Here is a 23,682-nt window from a genome sequence, read left to right as displayed (position 1 = left end):
TCAGCGAACGACAGATATTTCGCTTTAAAGAGAAACTGGTATTTGTCCTTTGTTCGACAGAGCGCTGTAACAACACGTGACGGTTCACTGGTCAATTAAAAAATTCCCTGTAAATTACTTAAGAAAATGTTACTTTTTGGCTCGTCGTTCCGATAATTTGAAAATTGAAGGAAACACAAATACGCAGAGAAGAGCATAATTCTCAGTGGGTTTTCCATCCAATCCACCTACTCGAGATCGTCCCAAACCCCTCTCGTCCTAGGTGAACAGCGAGGCAGGAACGAAGCTGATCCACCCCACCAAGTCGGTGGTACGCTCGTGCAAAGAGAGAAGAGCAGAAAGGAAGAGAAGAGAACGAAGAGAAACGGGGTGGATGGAAGAAAGACGAGGAGAGTACCAGGGTATGGCGGCAGAGTGGAATCCATTTCGAAATTGCGAGCCACCCTGTCCGACTTCTCCCCTGCCAACCTCTTCCTTCTAACGCCTTCCCTCAGGAAAATCCACCCTCCTCCGGTACCCTTCGGCCCCCTCGCTCGCTCCCTTTGCCTCTTTCCTTTTCCTACCATCGTACCTTCTCCCTTTCTTTCTACCAGGCGCCCGTGTCCTTTCTTCGCTCCCTCCCGAAGGTAGCGTGCTCGTCTCGAATACTGATATCGAGCAAAGTCCTTTTTCCCTTAAACCGAGCAGCCACCAGGAATAATGCATTATACGTACGCGCCTTTCTTCTCGCTTTTTTTTTTACCCTCGATCCTCGCCCCTTCTCTCCCATTTTTCGCTCTTCCGTCCTGCTTCTCCCAAGGCTTTCCTCCGCTTCCCTTTACGATTTCGTCCTTACCTCGAAACGTCAGCGATCTTCCAAGCCGGCTTTTGATGTTGAGACGACCTTTCGTTCTTCTTTTCCTGTATCCAAAGAAAACTCGTGAAGTCTTTTAGACGATACATAGCGCGCTTCTTCTTACCTGAACCGAGCGTTTGTCCCCGATTTTTATCCATTTTAGGTTTTGAAGCGCGAAAAGAAACATGGTCCTTGAGCGTTTGTTAATAACGAGGTGATTTTTTGACTTTGTCCCAGGCGTGTAACGAGTTCACAACCCACGTAATGAATCTACTGAGGGAACAAAGTCGTACCAGGCCGATCACGCCGAAGGAGATCGAGAGGATGGTTCAAATTATTCACAAGAAGTTCTCCAGCATCCAAATGCAGCTTAAACAGTCTACCTGCGAGGCGGTGATGATTCTGAGGAGTCGATTCCTCGACGCAAGGCGAGTGTTTGTCACATAAACGTTGTTCATTTATTTCTATTAAGTTAAAACCGCCGTCACAGTTTTCACCGACCGAATTGATCGAACTTATCGACACTGTCTCAATTCCTTGTCCTACGACAACGGGCGAGATTCGTGATAAGAAATTTGGGTCGAAAACAACAAGCACGAGCCTGATTCGTGGTATTTGAAGCGGCACAAACGCAAACAGCACGAGTCAGGCTCACTCGTGGTTCGATTGTTCTCGATATTTTGTTACTTTATTTACGCGTAATTCTTTATTACGTTCACACGTTCCTAATTCCCTAAAAGAATGAAACGACCCCCTGTACCTATCGTGACAGTAAAAAGAAAATCTAACATTGACGATAGTAGCGAGAGGTATGTTACTATTGCGAATAGTGATTCGGTAGATTCTCATGATAATGAATGGTAACGATATTGTGTTTCCTATTATGTTTCATTGTTTCGAGAAATATCATGCAGTTGAAGATCACTAATTTTCTACGAGTTTTCTCAAAATATTATTAATTCAAACTAAGTATTAATCTACAAATTGCTACTGATACATTATCCACTTTCAAATAATAAATCATTTTTCTTCACTGATGAATCGATCGTAATTACTTACCAGACATCTTAAAAGTATTAGTTGTGCACAAACTTAGTTTTTATTATTTCACAATTCGTTTCGTTGCACCGAAATATACACTTTAGAGGACGCGTACATTTTGCGCCAGTTCCAGCACACCACTAAACAGCTAAATGGCTCGACGTGTGATCGACCTTCTTGTTTATTATGGCCCGGCCAATCGGCAGTCAGCGTGTAGGACAAGAGGTTATCGGCAACAGTTTCGAACGACATACATATTTTCTGTAAATTATACACATCATCAATAACGTACAACAAATAAGCGATTTAGTAGCAAATAGGTACACGTTCGAAAGAAGAAACAAGAGTGAAAAGAAATATCTTTATAAAGAAATGTAAAATACAAATATTGATCTATTTTCTATTTTTCTGAAAATTTTCTGGAAATAAAGAGACAAATTTTTAGGCAATTAAGATTGGATCAAGTTTGAATCGAACGTAACCTAACGTACCCTGATCAAGGTCTCCCACCGTCGAATGTTGTCGGTTACTGTTATTGCCAAACAAAATCATCGTCGAATAAAATCAAATGGATTAAAACCGATGTTATGTAGTAGCATACAATAGGTGAAAGACGAGTGTTATCCGTTGTGAAAAGAAAACGAATTGTTACGTTACAGGCGCAAGAGACGGAATTTCAGCAAACAAGCGTCAGAAATTCTAAACGAATACTTTTATTCGCACCTCAGTAATCCGTATCCGAGCGAAGAAGCGAAAGAAGAGCTCGCACGAAAGTGTGGAATCACCGTGAGTCAGGTAAAGTAAATCAAAACATTTCTTGTAACTTCGACTGGTTGCTATCGCGTAACGATAATTCATGTGTGTCAATAATTATCTTGAAATAACGGAAATTGCTGAACGTTTTTCAACATCGACCGCAGATTTACTAAATATGATAACCGATTTATTTGATGTATTTTTTTAAATAATACGATTGCTCAGCGACGTTGATACAGTTGTTTGTCGTATTTGTAGGTTTCCAATTGGTTTGGCAACAAGAGGATACGCTACAAGAAAAACATAGGTAAAGCACAGGAGGAGGCGAACTTGTACGCAGCCAAAAAGGCAGCTGGTAAGTTCCGTCCTTCGCAAATGAGCGACGGGTGTTCCTTGAAGAGTTCGTTTCGATAGCTTGCTCGTATTAAGGATATCGATAAAAATGAGCAACAAATTATAATATGAAAATTAAACGGTTGAAAAATTCGATTCATTTTAATAGCCACAGTTGATAATGGCGGAGTGTTGCTGAGAAAACGACAACTGCTCGAGAGCAATACTCCTTTTACATACTCGGATGGATTATTATTTAGTGAAATTCCCACTCAACACCACTAACACTTCTTCGCATCATCTTCTTTTCATCGTCGCGATCATTTTTGTATGAAACTCGATATTGGTGTAGAGGAAAAGTTCACGTAGCATAGCGGTTTCTCATTATCGTAAATTATCGTGAGATTCAGTTACTCGTTACTCGTTGTTCGACTTGGCTCTGCCACCGTTGTTGTTCCGGCTGACGAATAAATCTTTTAGGAGGAAACAAAATTATCGACTGGAGTTCGTAGCCTTTTTCTTTTTTTTCTTTTCGCTATATAAAAAGACACGTTCAACTTGGAGATGTGTAACCGTCTTAAATTATACAACTGTCTCAACGTATCTCTCGCAAACACGACACGACACGACACGATTTCCTTCAATAACGTCAACACGTCATCTCGGTTCATTCGTATTTACTTTTTCGCATTCTCCAGGAAATTGGAATAAAAATTCCGAGGGTGTTTCTTCTGGAAATTCTTCGCATTCGCACAACTTGCTGGTCGCGATTACGCGTACTTTTCTTAACAACCGAGACGTTTCTTTATTTTAGAGGGCGAGGCGAGATATTTTTAACTTACCAATTATACGGAGAAAGAGGGAACGAAAGATGAGAAGAGCGTAGGAGAATACACGAGTGCAGGAGGGCGATGAGATGCCGGCGTTCTCGCGTTTCTTTCGACACCCTCCATGCATTTGTCTTTCCTCAGCCACGCTCCTGGTAAACGGGCCGCAGTCTTCTCGTAATTAAAGAAACGGAATTCCAGCGATACTGGCGCCAGCATTGCGGAACCCAGTACTTCGTCTCGGATAGCGGAAATGTTTTCGCGTTTCGAAGGAAAAATTACTCCTGTTACATTGTGAAGTAACCAAGCTAATTTCCAAGTTATTCTGTTGTCGTTCAAATATTCGTATCGGTACTTTACATGTAGCCTCGATAATCGAAAATTCGTTGAAATTTCGCTTTCATCCGATAATTCGTTCATTCGATGCGGAATCGTCGAAGACGATTTCATCATACGTATGTCGATTGAATTAATCGGTGGCGTCTACAACTAGTCCTATTGGGAATTACGTGTATGTCGTATTAAGAAGTCAATGAAATTCGAGGGAAAGATGAGCATCGACGACGCCACCGATTACACGAGATACAAAATTAGAAACGAGCTCACGTTTTTTTCTTTTTGCGATAAACGAAGATGTTAATCAGTGAGGCGGAAGAACTTAAAAGACGCACCCTCGAATTTTGTATGCACCGCGATTGTTTCTACAGCAGCTTTTGCAGGAGCGTCGCCGTACAGTATGGGTGGTGCCAGTCAAGGCACCCCGACGCCGATGATGTCGCCGGCGCCACCCGGTGGGCCACAAGACATGGCCGGATACGGGATGGGCATAAACGGTAGCGACTACGGCTCGCAGCCGTACAACGACGGCTCCATGGGTTACGATCCGATGCACCAGGTAACCGTCAGAACTTTTCTCTCTAAGTAAAATCATTTCTGCCTCGTAGTCAGCGATCATTGCCTTGCTTTCATCAATGCTCTCCTCTTGCATTCTTTGAGCATGTTAGATAAGTCTTGATAACGCTTAGCCCTGATGCCGAGGGATCTTCTGTGTGGCTCGAATGAGTGGAAAGAGACGGCCAAAAATTTTTTCTTTTCTTATCGTTTCCGTTTCGTTTCGTTTTGTTTGATCTTAAACGAATAATCATCGCGTTGCATGTAACAACGTTGGAACACCGCTCTCGATTTCCATCCATTTTCAAGCCGTAGCATTGTGCTTCCATAAACGCATGGGCATCTCACCGCATGTTCACACATATTGTGAGAAAGGACGTTTGGATGGGGAAGAGAACGAGGGAACGAAAGAAAGAGCAAGGAGACGGAAGGGAAATGCAGCGAATATGATATTGGTGATGGTGAAAGAAAATTTGAGCTCGTGCTTATATACAGGGTGATTCAGTTTCAAGCAGATGAAAAACATAAAGAAAAGTGTAAAAGTGTAATTAGAGGCTGGTGATTTCTATTATCGATCGAACACTCTGTATGGAGTTGAGCGCGCGTGAATGCCGTGTTATGATAGCTTGTAAAGAACCGCGCGTGCGTCTGTAGGTGCAAGTAGGTGCGTGTTGTTAGAATATATATATAGGACTGGATTGGATATGCTGTTGCTGGCCCATAAAGATGGGCTTAGAGGAAGCCGATAGTGGTGGCAGGAGCGGAAGGTCGGAGGAGAAAGAGTATCAGGGAGTGCACACGGAGCCAGCAGCAGCCAGTAGCATAAGGGTTGCTTAGTATGCATTGGAGTTGCTAAGTCACTTTTTAGGTAGGGCTGCTCCCTCACATATTAATAGACTTGGTAGGTGCGCGGCCCTGCTTCTAACGAGCTGCCTCTATTCGACCGATGAAACGCAACGGGGCTGTATCTTCCGAGATCCAAAGTTCCTCTGTATCTGACACGTGAACGAACGGCAGTGTTATGATTTCCTTAAATCTCGTTTGTTGTTTCTCCTTTTATTAGGCTTCCAGCGACAACCTTTAGAAGGGCAGTGGTGAAAAAAATAAAGTCGCGTCAAAGGACGAAAGGATCGATGCTTGAAATTGTAACTATCCGTTAGCAATTTCTGTCCTTATGGTTTCCCCTTGTATTCGTGTTGTTTCAAAACAAAGGAACGAAATGTATCGTACAGCTTGCGTCCGGTTCTTCGAATCCGGTAAATCTTTCTGACATGCAATTTCGACGGTGTCACGTGATAAAGAGTGACGTTGAATTAAATTCATACACATATACAAACGCGCGAGCCGGTTGCTCGACTAGCTCGGAAATTTGTAGATATTCTCAATTGCTGGATTAAATATCCCCCTTGTCGATACGCCAGCCGTTTGTCTGTGCGTACTTCGTTACAAATGTTGCACCGCGTCATCGTTGACTCGCTTCAAAATACGTTCTGATGCCGGACGTTCAAATCTGTATCGAATGAAAAGTGCATCTTCATTCTCCGCTGTATTACCTATGTCCAGAATACCTGCAATACCTCGTTTATTCACGCTTCTCTTAAAACATTCTCCTCTATCGATTTATATATATATATAATATTTTATATTATTATATTTTATATATATAAATGGAAAAGGGAGAATCGAAAAAGCAAAAGGAATCGTTTGGTTAACGCGTATCGTCTTTAAAGTGATCCGCACTGAGAGCTATTCAGCTCTTACGTTATCTTCTCCGTTCGTATTTTTCTCATTACCGTTGCATTTCCGGAAATTCGAATCGACCAGGAAAACCGGAGAAGTTCGCAGGAAAATTAATTTCGCGGTTCATCCGGTTCGGCCATGGTTCCAGTCCCAGGGGCGAGAACCCGCTCGAAATGAAGCGACTAAAATGCATGCTTTCTCCTAGCTGCCGCGTTTTCAAATCACCTCTGCTTCTCGTTTCGTTTTCTACCTTCGTCTGGTTCGGCTACGTCTGAACTTGCCTATTCTTCACATCTTTCTCGTTACCGTGAACGTCCAAGAATTTTCTCGAATCGAACACTCGTGCTTCTTCTTCTGTCTCGCTTTGAATTCTCCACCAACTTAATATCCATCCAAATCAACTTTGAATTCTCTTCACCCCACCCCCCACCCCCCACCCCCACCCTACGTGTGTTATATCTACCCAAAGAGTTCAGAGTACAGAATAAACGCGCTTCGAATTGCGCTTTCACCGGCAATTGGCACTAAAAAGAAAGATCTCGTAGCAATGATAAAAACGCCCCTGCTGCTGCAACTGGCACTAACGTTTCCATAATCGCATACATAACAAAAAGGCAATTGCTTGCACACGATTATATATGTATAATGTATAAGCACCAAGACTATTTTTTACACATCGTGTCGGATCTGTCTAACACAACGCCCGTTTGGCCGACCTATAATCCGTTTTCCCGTTGCTACACTTTTGTCTGTGGTTTCATTTGATCTTTTTTATAACCCCGATTTTTAATCGCTGTTGGTTGGTACCCCGAATCTAACAAAACGAAGCAAAGAACTGTGTTTGTTGCAACAAGAAATTGGGGTGCGGAGTGTCTAACGTGTGTTCGCACGATTTCCAATTGTACTTTCTTGGCTCAACGACAAAAAAAAAAAAAAAAGGAACAAATCTTCAAGATCACGAGCTTCATACATCTCTGTCTTCTTTTTTTTTTTTCTTTTTTTTTCTTTGTATTTTTCAAATAATATCGACTGTCGGATAATCGCACCTGCTTTTCGTATGCTTGTCGGGAAGATATCTACTGATAACGGAGAATTTTAAACGTAGTCTTGCTAAATATAATTTACGCTACACCTATAGCGTGCCGGAGAACTCTTGAAAGAGATCTAAAGTTTCAGTAGATACCAACTTACTTCTCTCGATATTCGGACTCGTTTCGCGATTTTTCCTATATAGAAAGCAACTCGGAACATACGTGGTAACTCGATTTATTAATCGGATGATTCGTTCGTAATTTCGCGATCACATATCGTACGATATATATCCGCGGTATATATATATTTACGTGGGATAGCGAAGAGGGAAATTTCATTTCAGCGAGATATGGCGCGAGTTTGTATCTCGAGAGAAGGTAAGGCGACCCGGAAAGGGGGAACGATTGGCAAAAATGCACCGACGGCCGCGCGCTTTCAAGCGCATTGTTACAAGCACAGTTCGCACGGTCTTGCACCTGTAATAATATCGTTACGTTTGATCAGTCGTCTGTTCCTTGGTCTCTTCTACTCTCCATCACCTAACGATTTGGCTGATACACGAATTTCGTCGACGAACCGTCCATCTTCGCGGAACGCAATTCGCGATTGACTAGACTAGAGCTCGGTTTATGGAATTTTGCTACAGCACTTCGAGAAATATGTTTCTATATTCGATTTCACTAGTGAATTTCGTTGCTCCGAGGAAGATGCACGGTTCGGTGGACTGCTAGGGTGGTCGGCTGTTTGCTCTCGAACACAAGCTGAATCCAAATTCGTCCCGTTTAAATTCACTTAGATCTTTTTTTCTTTCTCTCTTGATGCAGATGAAACGAAATTCATAGAAGGCGACAGAGAGTGAGAGAGACATCGAATCAGACTTCACGCAAAAAGAGTACGCAATTAGAGAGTGAAAGAAAGAAAAATTGAGAGAGCAAGTAAGGAGCATCGCGGAAAGAAAGGAAAATACGAGAATCGCGCGACCTGGCTAAAGTAAACGAGAGATTAAAAGAAAAAGAAAAAAAGCCACACGGCTGGTGCGTGTCCACTGATCTCAGCCTTATGTGCTTTCTGTTGTGTTCACAGTGACGCGCCGTGCCAACGAAAAATCCAATTGCGATCGTAAATTCGTCATCGAGCTGGACGTGTGCTGGCTTTACGCGAACGCGTGAATCCGCTTGCGTTTCACGAGAGATTGGAGGAATGCGTGAAGTATGTCTGAGAGAGATTCGCGAACGATGTTCGAGATTAGAAATCGACGAGCCGTTCAGGATGTATCATCCTTCGTTGCAACAAGCACAGGTCTCTTTCCCTTGAACGGTCGAAACGACGAGTTTCGAAAAGAGACAGACGAAATTTCGAACAAACTGATTCGCATAGAATCGAGACATCGACTCGTAGATAGTGCAATATACTCATAATTATTATATAAATACATTTATACGCGTTCTTCTTTTTTTTTTCTTTTTTTTTTTTTTTTTCTTCTTTGTCGATATTATTCTTGGCGTTTGATTTTTCGAGCCTTTCTCACGTATCGTGTCGTTTTTGTCGTCTCGCTCGAAGCCGGGAACTGACGATTAACGAATCAACTGGAAAATGAGATATTTTTAAAGCGGCGCATTTTTATCGAACTTTGTTCGTTCGTTGTTCTGCCTGAGACGTTTTCACAGCGACGTTCTCGCCTTCGAGCTCGTTTCTAGATTTAGACTTTGCCGAATGTGCAATAAAACTTCTGTAGCAGGCCTTCTTTGAGCGAGAAAAGCACGAGGTAGCTCGTTTATAGGTAGGTTACCGAATTGGTGGCAGCAAGTAGTAAAAATTAATCCGAGCCAATCGTATCGGTGGAACACGGTCGATCAAAGAACGAACGTTTCGTCGCGCCTTTTTACTTTTTATTTCGCTGACAGTTCGCTGTATTTAACCGATAACGATGGTTCCGAGGGGATTAACGAATCGATGTTTGAAACTAGGCAGCTTATGATATGCCAGAAATACGGGGAAGTAGACTGCAAGCATATCGTAAACGCGTATTGTCACGTTACTTTCGAAACGAATCGTCCCCTAGCAGTTTTTCGTACGCGATCACAACCACGCCTGGTTTTCACGCGCATAATAGCACGAGATCAGGCGAACGAGTACGATCTCTGTCCGTGCTACAGCTACTTATAGACTATCTGTGCTGTGCAGATACATCCTCGAAGAACGCACCATGCGGTTTCTTGTCGCTCTCGTATGGCTTTCGATACTTAATCTTACAATTAGAATATCTTCTACAGAGTTTCGCATCGCACTGCAATGTATTCGTTACATATACACGTACACGTTTAAGAATACACGACACACATACGCTGACTTACAAAGTGATGTACAAAGAATTACGCAGATCAGAGAATTCTTTAAGGATGGATAATTCGTCGAGAGACATCTTCGTGGCATGCATGGCTGCATGTAGAATTACAGTTTATACGTTTATACTGGTCTTACACAGTAGTACGTGTGTGCGTTTATCATTACTTCTACATATTCTATTATTATTTTTTTGTTGTTGTTTTTTCTTCTTTTTTTTTTTTTTTTTGTTTTTGCGGGACGATTGGCTGGGGTTTTCTGGGTGAATAGATAAAAGGCGAAAGGAGATGAGAGAGCGTGAAAGAGGGCGGATGTCAAAGATTTCATATTTAGTTCATTTGCAGAGTTATACATTTTTCGCGTAGATAGTAGAATAGGCGCCGGTTTGTTGCATTGGCAAATTAGAGTGAAAGGATTTCCTAGTTTTGCTGTTTGTTCCTTTGTTCGCAATCATCATCTCGATCATTAGAATCTTTCGTGTTATGTAGCAAATCCTTTCGTGCTCGTAACGGGAGTCGAACGTATTCTTTTTATGAAAATAAATAAATAAATAAATAAATAAATAAATAAACAGATAGAAAAGGAAAGCAAAGAGAAAAGACAGTTGTTTAAAAAATAAAAAAAAAAAAGAAAAGAAAGAAAAGGAAAAAAGAAAGACGTTGCGAAGCAAGAAGATAAATCGATATCCTGATACGAGCAGCCAATTCAAATAGCCCGCGCTTTCGTAAAATTCCATATAATTTGTATATCATGGTTATTCGAGAAACGTCTCTCTGTGCTGACAAAAAAATGCGTAAAGTTGTGAAACGAAGGCGATGCTTAGTGACCAATGACACGCAATTTTGTCGCCACCTGCAGGGGATAAAGACAGAGAGCTAAAAATCAATTGAAAAAAAAAAAATCGAAAAAAAATGACGCAGGGAAAGACACTGGCCGGAGGGCCGGGGGCAGCTGGATGGATGCAACAACGCGAGGCGGTACCGGAATTTCCGCCACTCCACGATTCAGCGGACTCTGATTCCGACCGAGAAAATGAAAAACGACCGCGCGTCTAAAATTACTTTTGGGATGAGCGACCTAGCATGGTAACGAAACTAATAAAACAAAATACATGCAAAAAAACGCAGCAACAAAATTGAGAGAGAGAAAAAAGAGAAAAAAGCATAGAGTAGAGTGTATGTCAGAGAAAGAGGGGAAAAAAAAAAGAGCAGACGTACCGCTACCGGACAACCAGGAACCACGTCGTCACCCACTACCGACACGCACACGCTCTCGTCGGCACACAGCCACATACACCATCATACGTATACACATTTGCGATAACGCGCACCTCCGAGCCACACACAAGGAAATAATGTTCGTTGGTGTTCCTACGATTAATAATAACATTAGTTTCCGGTTTTGAAACATTTTTCTCTTTTTCCGTCAAGAGAGAAGGTCAAACGCACCGAAGGATACGACGATATTAATTAGTCTATCGCGAATCAATCCGTAGTACACTTTTAGCAATTTCTCGAGATAAATACGACCATGGGAGAATGTTAGTTATTCGATGATTCGCGCATCGAACAGGAACAATTTCATACGCGCGTTCGCAACTTCTTTGCTTCTGCCCTTCGATCTTGATACCTTAATCTTGCCTTATCGAGTGACTGTGCACGGGCATCCACGTCACCTATTTACAGAGGATTTAAAGAGCGAAACGTGTAAGAGGAATTAAAAAAGAAAAGGCGGGTAGAAAGAAAGAGAGCGAGAGAGAGCGAGAGAGAGAGAGAGAGAGAGAGAGAGAGCGAGAACGAGAAAGAGTGCGAGAGTATGAGAGAGTGGAAAGGACGGCGAACGATAAGAATCCGTAGGGCAATGTGCTCTTAAGAAACGTAGGTTCGCTTCTATTAAGACAATACGGTATCGTACAGGCGCCTAGCTAAGGAGAGAGAGGGAGAGAGCGTATACAATCAATCAATTGTTTTATTTTTTACGTATGCTGTATACACGCATACGCAGATGGACGTAGCTTGTACAGATATTTTTATTCTTATGATATAGTCCCTATCCCGATACCCTACGATCGATCGGACGATTTGATTTTAAATATTTAACTCTGCCTTTGTAATCATTTTTACCCCCATTATAATACGTAGCGTAATTTTTTGCTGGGTAAGGTTTTAAGGGAATAATATTTTGGACGTATATAAAGATATATCTTTTTCTTTTTTTCCTTCATTTCTTGACGGGACAGACATTTTTTATAGAAATTTGTCATCTGTCTGTGAAGCAGCTTCCAGCTAGATTTTTTATGCAATTCATCCTTTTAAATCTAATCCCAGCAGTATCCCGAGTATCCTGTAATGCTAGCGAATGTTTCTTAAGTTCGATTATGGTTTAAGTTCCGAGTCTTAAGTTTAGCTTCGAATTATACTTTTATAGCGATACGTTGACGATGTTTGCGTGCTGATTTGTTCAATTTCGTTCGAATGCGAGGACACCATTTGCTGTTTCTATCCCAAGAAACAGATCACGATAATTGTAATAATTTTCCAGCACTATTTTATTTATTTACTGAAATTTGAGTACGCGCATGTGTTTCACAGGTATATAAGAAGACGATTTGTCGGTGTCCTCGCTGTACAAAGCTTAGTATCGTAAACTTTGTTACATTGAAAAATTGTGTGCATGATTGTACCTAGGAGCGAGCCGAAAAACTCGATCCGTTTTCTACATTTCTTTTTTTCTTTTTTTTTTTTTTTTTTCTCTCTGTAAAACAACGATTCAGCACGAGATCTTATTAAAATTTGTTTCCTTTATCTCTTTTGTTCTGTTTCGTTGATTTCAACAGCCGACACACGTACAGAGACACAGGTGTCGAATCCAGAATTCGAACTGCGCCATTTGATTGGTAGTCGCGAAGCGCCAAACTTTCGGCCACCCTTCTCGACCAAACTTTGTTCATTCGGCTTCGATTACGCAACTTTTTGCAAATCAAAGTATATTTTCTAGCGAAGTAAAACGTCACCGTTTACATGGTTGCTAATCGGCTAATCGGTGAATCCGTCGGAGCGTAGAGAAACGAATCGAAGTCGGATTTTTATTGGTACTACTGCGCTTCATCCGGTCGAACGGAAATATAGGTTTTGAAAACGGCGCGAGAAAACGCGATTCAACTGGATTCGACATTTAAAATATACGATTGCGCCTGTCTATCCTTAGTTGGTCGTACGTACGTAGGTACATGTGTATTGTGTATACGTATACATGTGTATAAAAATATATATTCTATACTTTCGTATCTGTATAACTCCGTATGTCATCATTACGATGGTAAATTCCTACGATGAACTGGATAGAAACGTAAAGATTGCGTTCCGACCAAGTTTTCCTTCGACCGTATACGTGCATGAATCTGAATAGTCGCCGGAAAAAGATATTTCGGATAAATTATAGTTAGTGCAATAACGTTACAAATCATCTTCGTCGCTTTATTTCTTCGATTCTTTCAAAAAGTGGACACGATCGGATATTTCTTGACACTCGAGTCAACTTAGTGATTAGAAAAACGAATCGCGAGGAATTGTTAATAGTGCTTTTTCACGCGACTGTGTGATCACGCTCGCGTACACGGCCGGTACTGTTTGCTTTCAGGAGCTGTCGCCTTGAAATACTTAGAGGAATCGCAAGAAGATGCGCGAAACAGACAATTACGAGAATGAAATTAAGATGTAGAAACGCATATGTATAAGATGTATCGTGAAAATGCTCGCGCAATCCGATCACCTCACTATCTGTGATCCGAGGCTCGTCGTTAACACGGCGAGTAATACGAACTAAAAATCGATATTAAGCTATTAATGTTATGTAATACAGATTCTCTAAGCGAGAAGCGTTCACGTTCCTAAGCGACGCGCAAAAAGAAAGTCGCACCAGAATTCGACGAACGAACGATACGTTGTCGAGCTTTGGTTTACGATCGAATGCTAACGAACAACACACCACCGCGATACGACAAGTTCACCTAACATTCGCAATATACGTCATAGGATTAAGCAAAAGGGTTGGTTGTTTGTGCTTGGGAAAGAAAGAAGCGGCCAGAAACGGCGGCACATACCCGTTCCTAGTCGGTTTATTGTCCTTTACCCTTCTCACTTCTTCGACTTGTATGACAACTGCTTCTTCCTCCTCTTTTTCTTCCACTCCATCGTTTCCTCTTTTTGTTCCATGCTGTTTTGCGAAGATCAAGCGTGAACGCTTCTATGCATCGACGCCACCTTTCTCCCTCTCAGCGAGACTCATCGAGTGAAGATGGTCGAAATGAAAAGACAGTGAACGGAAAAAGGAATGAACATATAGAAACGTGATGAGCCAGCAGATAAAAAAGTACGTTCGGGAAACAGAATAGAAACGAAGCAATGGTCCCGCGACACAACACTAATGTATACGATTTTTCAACATGAAAATATTATATATTGTAGCTATACATATAGAGGTATATAAAAGAGAATAGTCCATAGGCAAAAATGTAATAGCTAAGTACATCATTGTAACGACGATGCTAATTAGTAAAACGAGATTTATTTTATTATTATCATGGTCGCTGTTGTTTATTATTATTATTATTATTATTATTATTATTATTATTAATCACCACCACTACTACTAACACTTGCTGCTTTTGCTACTACTACTACTACTACTACTACTACTACTACTACTACTACTACTACTACTACTACTACTACTACTACTACGACTATTGCCACTACTACTACTACGACTACTACTACGACTACTACGACTATTACCACCACTACTACTACTACGACTACTACCACCACTACTACTACTACTACTACTACTACTACTACTACTACTACTGCTGATCCTGCAGCCACTACTACTACTACTACCACCATGGATCCTGCTGCTACTACTACCACCATGAATCCTGCTGCTGCTACTACCACCAGAGCTTCTACTTCTACTGTGACTGATTCTGATGGTAGTACTATTACTCAAACCGTTATTAGTACTGTCAAGGTTATTCCTACTATTATTATTACTAGTATCACACTTATAACTACTGTTATTGGTCCGAACGCTGATGTTAGTACTACTACTATTACGAGTACTAGGGTTACTAAAACTGCAAGTGTTCCTGTTGCTACTATTGATACTTCTACTACTACTAGTACTACTGCGTTTGATCCTAATGCTAATACTACTACTAGGATCTATCTTCCTGCTATTGTTACTACTACGACTGTTTTTGATGTTACTATTACTACTAGCAATATCCCTGCTTATGATGCTAATACTACTATTATTAAGAATACTTCTCCTATTACTATTACGAGAGTTCCTAATTGTCATTCTACTGACACTCGTACGACTATTCCTCATGCTCATACTACTAGTACTGCTATTACGTCTTATCCTTCTGTTACTTCTGTTGTTACTGTTACGAATACTGCTGATGGTATTATTACTACTACAACTATTGTTAGAACTGCCGCTAATGGTATTAATACTACTACTATGACTGTTACTAAGCTTTCTTCTTCTCGTGTTACTTTTACTACCAGTACTACTAGTATCACTATCAAATTTGATCCTAGTCTTGCCCGCTTGGTTATGGCATCCACTTGTCACTGCTGCTGCCATTGCTGCATGTGCATGTGCTGCATCTATCACCGCGACGACTGCAACCGTTACATCAACAGCTAACACGACCGCTACCACGACCGCTACCACGACCGCTACTACCTCTAATACTACCACTATTACTACTTCTACTACTACTACGACTGTTGCTGCCTCTACTATTACTACTACTATCACTACTATTACTATTACTGTCGCCGTTATTATTATTATTATTATTACTAATATTATTGACATTTGTGATCTTCGCATTGTGGTGATTGCGTTGCAATTTTATTATTAGGTTCATGGATTATTTTTATTATTATTATTGAAATTTATTATTGTGCCCAAAACGCGTTGGACGTACCTTTTGAAGACAGAAGAAAGTCGATCAACAGCTAGATAATTTTTATGGATTTATTAACTATTGATTGTCGTGATGAATTGCGGCCCGACGATTTATTACTTAGCACGTAGGAAAGAAGAAAAAAAGATATCCATTTATTGTATAAACGAAGATGAAGCGAAGATGAGAATTACGAGTATCCTGCAGAAGATTAGGTGGTTAAATTCTGTTGTTAAATAATATGTCGCTGGTGAAACTATAGACTGAAGATCGAACATTGAGAAATATTCCCCTTTAATTTATATCCTTTTCTACTCCTAACGCGATTCATCAATTTGCCATTTATTTATTTATTTATTTATTAAAATTTAGACTATATTACATTGTTTACTCAAAGAACTCACAGACAAGACAGTTGTAAGAGAAAAGGAAATTTCATGTCCTCGTCTCAAAAATCAATCTTCAGCCAATTTTTTCACCAACCATGCGACCAGTACAAGTGCGTTTGGCACAGCTAGTATACGACAAAAGAGCGCCTGAAGTTCGCCGCGAGACCGGCTTCAAGCGTTCCTTATAAGCTCTACCTAACATTTAATAAAACGAAATGAAAACGAGTCACGAATACGAGATCGATAAGACGAAGTAAACAAACCAAACAAAAAAAAAAAAAAAAAAAAAAAAAAAAAAAAAAAAAAAAAAAAAAAAAAAAAAAAAAAAAAAAAAAAAAAAAAAAAAAAAAAGGATAAGAAATAACGTTTAACATTTATGGATACACGATATAAGATACTATATATTCATATTCCCCACTCCCCCTCCGCTCGATCCTTTCCTTCAATCGTCTAACTTTCGTTCAAGATAACCAGAGAAAGAAAAGGTCATCTGTAAAATTTACCGAATCGCACGCCGACGCTGGTTATTACTACTGCATTTATGTTTCTCGTTGTCGGATGAAATTTCAACTTACTTTCCTTTCGAAGCACTTTCCAAGAGAATCGTTTTCTATTAATAAAAGGGGAAGAAATCTCGATTATTTCAATAGCGAATCTTCAATTTTATAAAGCTACTAAAATTTCGTAATATGAAAATTTTAAACGTCGCGCTTTTTTCGAAACTGATATTCCTCCTTTTTCTTTTCTCGCCAGCTTGTTTAAATATATTCAGAAAATAAATAAATATTTTTAAAAGTTCCAAAAACGGAAAGTAAGTTGAAATCACGTCTCGATATGTACAACAGTATACCACAGAAATCATTGTATCGATTAAAATCATGGTAAACATAATAAAACGCTCAAAAGTAATATCGGTTCGATTTGTACAACTGTTTCACGTTATTCGTATAAAGTATTACCTTTTATATATTCTTTTAGTTCCTTAACGCTTTCAATTATCGCGAGTTCCCTGCGTGCTTTTCTTTTTCTTCTTTTTGTTCGTTTTTTTCTTTTTTTTGTATTATTTGCGTCAACTTTTATAGAGAAAGGTATATTTGTTAACGGGGGAATTGATTAGGGTTGAATGAAATACAAATGGAGTAAAAATTTATATTTGGAAGGTTACAAGTATATACTACTTAGTTTTCATAAAAAATAAACATTTTTACTAAGCGAAAGCTGCGGGTTTGGAAGCTATCTTGTTGTTTCTATGCGTTTATCTTTATATTTCGTATAAAAGAATTTCACGAGGCGTTTTGGTGCTGCCATCTGTCGAGCCTGAGATAATATACAAGAAGATGATCGAGAAAAACAATTCAATGCGCCCTCTCTGAAATACCTGCACTAACTTCGAGACATCGGAAACGCAGAGATCACGTATCTGTTAAAAGTGGAAAAACTTTGAAAATTTTAATTAGCGTTCGTAATGTCTTAAGCTTAAGTGAAAAACACGAGTATCTTGAAATATTTTAACACATTATTTTATTGGTTTTTTCCTTAAAAAAAGAATGAACTTGAAATTGGTTGTTGGGTTGTTTGGATTCTGGCGAGTAATGATTGGGCATTTCGAAGCGACGATACACACTAATTTGCAAATTGAACTAGCTATGTATATATATATATATATATATAATATTTGTATATATATATATATATTTGTATACATATATATATATATATATATATATATATGTATAAGGTAGGTATCTTTTTCTTCGTTTACTGCATAATACATAAGTAATAATGCATGCTTACGTCTTCGTTTTCATTCTTCCTCTTGCGCTCGCTTTCTTTCTTTGCACTTTCACTCACACATTCATGCTCGACACCGAACCGGCCGTTTTCGCAATTTCAAAGAATAATCGAATTTATCCTTTCGTTAGTTTTCTCTTTTGTTTCCTCATTTTTCTTCCTTGTTTCTTTCTAACATACGAGAGTTCCTCACTGGCAGATACGTTCACACACATATAGAATACTTATTTTTCGTTTAAAGAAGAGAAATGATACAAACGTGATGTTCGCGTCACAACGAACACGCGAAACTGATGCGTGTTTCTTTTAAACTACGCGAATAAATTGTCCGTCAGTCGTGAACGGTGAGAACGTTGTCGTGAATGCGCTTCTTAAGAAATACGTGTCAGCTCGATCTTTTTCATCGATAAAAATGGGTCGTTTCGATCGTGACAAAAAGAACTCGCTTCCGATCGACAAACATTGGTGATACGGCTTCTTCGTTTTGGCCAATCGTCGCCCGTGTTCTCGACGCGACGCGAACGGTGCGCGCGAACAATGAAATACGTATAAAGGTATAATCTGCACTCGACTGCATTCTCTGAGAAAAACAAGCGTTCCTTTGCATTTTCACATATGCATACATCTATGTGTGTGTATATACACACACACACACGCACACACACACGCATATGTGTATATGTATATATGTATAAGTAATATACAGTAAGTTTACAATAACGCAGAGATTGGCAGGATATTGCGCGAACGAGATATACCCGCGAGATTGTAAGAATATCGAAGAAAGAATTGAATTTCGATGCTCGCGCGCGCTCGCACGTGCGTCAACACGAATGTAGTACATCGAGGTAGATTAAACTATACATATATACATATATATATATACATATACATATACATATATATGCATGTATTTATATATATATATATATATATATATATTTCTTTTTATATTATCATATATGAAGGTATTTTTTATCGATCGTCGGTAATAATTTCGCGCAGAATCATCCGCCAATCGTCCGCCATTCACACAACTGGCAGCAACAATACTGCGTTATATCGCTATGTACCCTTTTAAAGTTAGTTTAGTCAAAGTTAAAGTTTTCAATGGTTTTCTTTTTTTTTTCTTTTTTTTTTACTTATTCTCTCTCCTCTTTTACATAACGTCTGTTTTTTTATAACAATGGTACACGCGACTATTAAACGTTTACAGATTTCGTACTCTGTCGCTCGAGCTCGCTAGATTTTTCTGATCTCGCGTATATTCTTGCTCTTTCACTTGCACGCAGGCACACACGCACGCACTTTCGTTCGTTCGTTCGTTCGTTCGTCTGTCGTTTGTTGGAGCAGGCACCGGCTGTCACGCAGCCTGTCATTCATTGCCAGGTTTTCGTCGCTAGGTACGCTCTCGACTCTCATGCACTCATTTTTTTCATAGACGCATTCGAGATTCATTGCACGCCGCATTATACACAGCCAGCCATTGTTCGCTTCGCTCTTTCCGTATCAATTTCTTCTCGATTCGTTCTTCCTTCTTTCTCTTGTTCGAGTTTCCTCCCATGTTGCTCTCTCTCTCTCTCTCTCTTTCTCTCGTTCTCTCTCTCTCTCTCTCTCTCTCTCGCTTTCACTGTCACATCCTTTTTGATTTCTTACGTGCGTTCAACACCGAGTCGATACGCTATTGTTCGCCAGCGACGTTGACGCGAAGTATAAAGGATGAAGGTTCGCGACGTAGAACGGACGAACGATGGATGGACAAGCGTGGATCGAACGAACGTGCAAGAGGAATAAATAGTATTTCGATTTTCGTAATTCGATGTTTACCGTGAAGTACATCGTTCGCGAACAACAGCGTACAATAAGTTTTCTTTACATACAAGCGATATTGGAACCGGTCGCGATCGCGTTTCCAAACGTTTACACGGAAACGGTTGCTTCGTACACGGATCAACGTCAATTCGCAAGAAAATTACAGTCGATTGACGAACAGGTTGTAATACGCTACGCTAACGTTAAATCGACGAAAATTGAGAGAAAATCATCGATGGAATACGGATGTCGTCGAAAGAAAGGAAACGCCACTCGTGACCGGCCGTGTATCCGTCGCGTGTTCGTCGTGACGTTCGACCAGAAGATACGACTGTTCGAATTTCTTCTGTTATAATCTCCGCTCCTCTGTTTTGTTTTTTTGTTTTTTTTTTTGTTTTTTCTTTTTTGTTCGTTCGCGTATCCTAGTTTTGTGAACGTGTAATATTAAGGCAACTCTTGTTACTATTTAATGATTTATCGCGATTTTTTCCATTTCCTATCGCTCTTTCTTTTACTACCGTTCACCCTCCTCCTCGATATTCCGAAAGGATACCAGCCTTTGTCTTGACACGAGCTACGCAAAGCTTTTTCGCTCTCTCTCTCTCTCTCTCTCTCTCTCTCTCTCTCTCTCTCTCTCGAAAATACATTTACGCTCTTTTCTGTACATAGTATGTGTTTTAGTATTCTCGTGACGCGAAACCGTCTAGTCGAGCGACATCTGGATACAAAGTTTCAGCGAAATAACGTCGACGAACAAACGCGATACTGCGACGGTCGCGCGATCGTTTAACCCTTTGAGAGGAAATCGGAGTGTCGAGATGCTTAGCAGCGATTCTACAGCGAAGAAACGAGGTTTAAATCGAGAAACGACCAGCTTTCTTTTTTGTCATTTTCTTTCCTACTATATGCTACGTGAGTATGGCGTTGGCGAAACAATCCCTGTGCTTCTCAAAGAGTCAAAAATCGGAAGGGTCGATCGCTCGACTTGACGGAGCGGACTCGTTGGTCCGCGCCACGCTGATTAGATTCGCAGCGCGAAACCGATGCTGGAAAATGCGTTGACTGGTCAAAAACCCGAACAAATATATCGACATGCACGTACATCCGTCGCGTTAAATGGTCGCTCGATTCGTTCGAACCGTGTGGGCTGCAAAAGGCGCCTGATCAGACGAAGATTCAGACTCGGATCGACATCAATGTTCTCTTCTTAAACCGTTCAAATATATTTATACGTCTATTTTATACATAGAGAGATCGGTGTGTAATAGTGTATCGACGAGATTTCGATTATTTGCAAAAGTATGAAAGTCTACGGAGCTCGTCGGCTCGTCCAACAGCCGAGAGGTCTAGTGACGAACTTTTATTTCTTTTATATCTTTTATATCTTTCTCGTGATTATTTATTATCAACGGGGCATTTAGTATCGATATACGCTTTCATTATTCGTTCGTACTCGCTTAGTATATATATATATATATATACGTATCCATGTACTTATGTATAAATATATATATGTAAAATGCATATACGCGTTTTATATCTTTTACGTGTACATATTTATACATGTATATTGTTTATATGTATATGTATATGTATGTATATGCAAATGCACGGCACAACATATGTGTATATATACATACATATGTATATATATATACAACACACACCCACACACACATGCATAATATGCATAGATAAGTAGAAAAACTCTTAATCGTAATATTTACGTGTTATCTCGTTCGACGCCCTCCTATCATCGTCGATTATTATGTCCTTTGTTCGCTTAGCGTTATTAGAAATAAACACAAATAATGAAATCATATATAGATCCTCTGGTTTTCACGATCGACCAAATAAATGATGCTTCCAAGTGTCTGCTGCCTGGAAGCCGATGCAAATACACAATCCGATCGCGAATTCACGTTACTCTGTCTAGTTTCTTTAATCGCTAACGCGGTTTCTACGAACGAGCCGAGAAGCGTCTTTACGTCTCACGTTTATTACAAATTGAGCCCGAACGAGATCACGGGCCTCTCGTATATTCTGTAACGTGCAACGCGTTCGCGTGTCTCATCCTGATACCCGTTCGCCCATTCAACGGCTGTCTTTAGCCTTTCCCTTTTCGCCAGTGTCCGTCTCTATCTCCTTCTATCTCCTCCTTTCTCCTACTGTCTCCTCCTATCTCCTCCTATCTCCTTCTATCTCCTTCTATCTCCTTCTATCTCCTTTGTTCGTTAGCATTCGTCGTTTCTTCTCTTTTACTCGCACTCGCTTTCCCGCTTCCCTCTACTTTTCTTCCTTGCACTTCCCCTCTTTTCCTCTGTTCATGCTCATCCAATAACGATCGGACCATTTTACACGCGCCTCGTCGAATAATAACCGTACCCGTCGTTATCGGATAATCACGATTCTCGAGCACCGCTTTCAACGATCGACGGAACAAGCTCGTGCTAATCCATGCCACGAATCGAACTCGATCTTTGGATCGACGACAGAGATTCGTGCGTTTATAGTACGAATAGATGTTTAACCTTGACGACTAGATAGCTGGCGAACAGCAAACGTTTTACGATTAATCCCAACTTGTAACGCTCGTTAACACCCTCGTGTACTCCCGTTTCGTAAAACTGAACCACGCGTAGCTGAATTTCACGAAATGCAAATAGAAAGATACAATAAATTGGAAAAATTGATAATTCGACCGATTTTAACGTCTACTTGGACTTGTTAGCAGTATCGACCCCATCTAACTATTCCATCGTTCTTCCGTAAAACGTTCAAATGCCATTTTCGAGATCCCCGTTTTCAAGACGTTCCGTCGTCTTTCCTCTCCTCACAAATATCTCTGCTTCCATTCCACTACGCTAATCAGCATCGTTGTTCGCGCCTACTATTCTCGTTTCATTACCGACCACTTATTATCTCATCTAGCAGCGTTCTGCTGTTCTTGTACACTGCTTCGTACACTGCTTCGTACACTACTTCGTACACTGCTTCGTACACTGCTTCGTACACTGCTTCGTACACTGCGAGACAGGGATCGAGAAAGTTGTTCGAATCGTGTGTCACTTATCGTTACAAGTATCGTTCTCAAGCATCGTGATCAATATTATCAACGTTATCGTTATTACTATGTTATTATCGTTATTAACCGTTCATTAACCTAGCTTGCATCGTAGTTATTTATATGTATGTATGTATATATTTATACTTATTATGTATATTTATACGCACATTCTTGAATTAGAACTAACCTCGCCCCCCGCCCACATACACACACACACACACACAGACGTACATACGTATGTGTGCGCGCGCGTTTGTGTAGTATATATTTATATCTCAATTTATACTTATATTCATATTTTATTTATATTTATATTTACTTGTTTGTCGTTTACGCTAAGTCATCGTTAAGAGCTTGGTCATATGCTTTGCCTTTACGATGCTAAAGAGTTTTGTAAGTTTGAAGATTTCGACTTGTATCGCTCACGCGCACGCGCACGCGAAAGTTGATCTTATTTTTCGTCTTCTCTTTCTCTCTCTCTCTCTCTCTCTCTTCATCTCTTTCGCTCTCTCTCTCTCTCTCCCCCTCTATTCAACCCTCGGCAGTCGATCTCTTTAGCACTTTTTTCATCCCCTCACACGCCATTCCCTCCCTTTCGCAATCTTCCATTCATTCGCTCAGATACTCTACCTTTCGTTCGTTACACTTCCTCGCGCTTTCTTACTCCACATTGGTACAAACGCATTTTGGGGCTAGAAAATTGTTTATCGACGCAACGCCATCGTCGATCTGGCTAGATTCTTTGGATTTATCACAGAAAAACAGTTTTAATAATATTCCATTTTACTTCACTCGCACGTATTGGGATACGTTTTCTAACACTTTCGTATCCGTGAACCATG

At 40.3% G+C, this 23,682-nt stretch overlaps 2 protein-coding genes across 6 annotated transcripts in view; both read left to right on the top strand.

The window, feature by feature from the left end:
* LOC122578027 (homeobox protein extradenticle) overlaps positions 1-14,380 on the top strand; it is a 41,381-nt gene extending 27,001 nt beyond the window's left edge. The window contains exons 4-8 of one of the 5 annotated variants that reach the window (XM_043749876.1): positions 1,073-1,263; positions 2,536-2,671; positions 2,891-2,987; positions 4,500-4,687; positions 10,719-14,380. In XM_043749876.1, the coding sequence (XP_043605811.1) occupies positions 1,073-1,263; positions 2,536-2,671; positions 2,891-2,987; positions 4,500-4,687; positions 10,719-10,853 (747 nt within the window). In that variant the 3' untranslated portion in view covers positions 10,854-14,380. Of the gene's footprint in view, positions 1-1,072; positions 1,264-2,535; positions 2,672-2,890; positions 2,988-4,499; positions 4,688-8,279 lie in introns of all 5 variants that reach the window. The other 4 variants (XM_043749880.1, XM_043749879.1, XM_043749878.1 and 1 more) reach the window with 4 other exon arrangements.
* A 53-nt stretch (positions 14,381-14,433) lies between these two features.
* LOC122565994 (integumentary mucin C.1-like) lies at positions 14,434-15,649 on the top strand (the record flags this gene model as incomplete). The annotated part of the gene is made up of 1 exon (XM_043722639.1): positions 14,434-15,649. A coding segment is annotated over one exon (1,083 nt), but the record flags the coding sequence as incomplete, so codon positions are not given.
* Positions 15,650-23,682: the final 8,033 nt, after the last annotated feature.

The sequence above is a fragment of the Bombus pyrosoma genome, linkage group LG3 (assembly GCF_014825855.1).
Source record: "Bombus pyrosoma isolate SC7728 linkage group LG3, ASM1482585v1, whole genome shotgun sequence".
Classification (NCBI taxonomy): Eukaryota; Metazoa; Arthropoda; class Insecta; order Hymenoptera; family Apidae; genus Bombus; species Bombus pyrosoma.
This window is presented reverse-complemented; position numbering and strand designations above follow the sequence as displayed.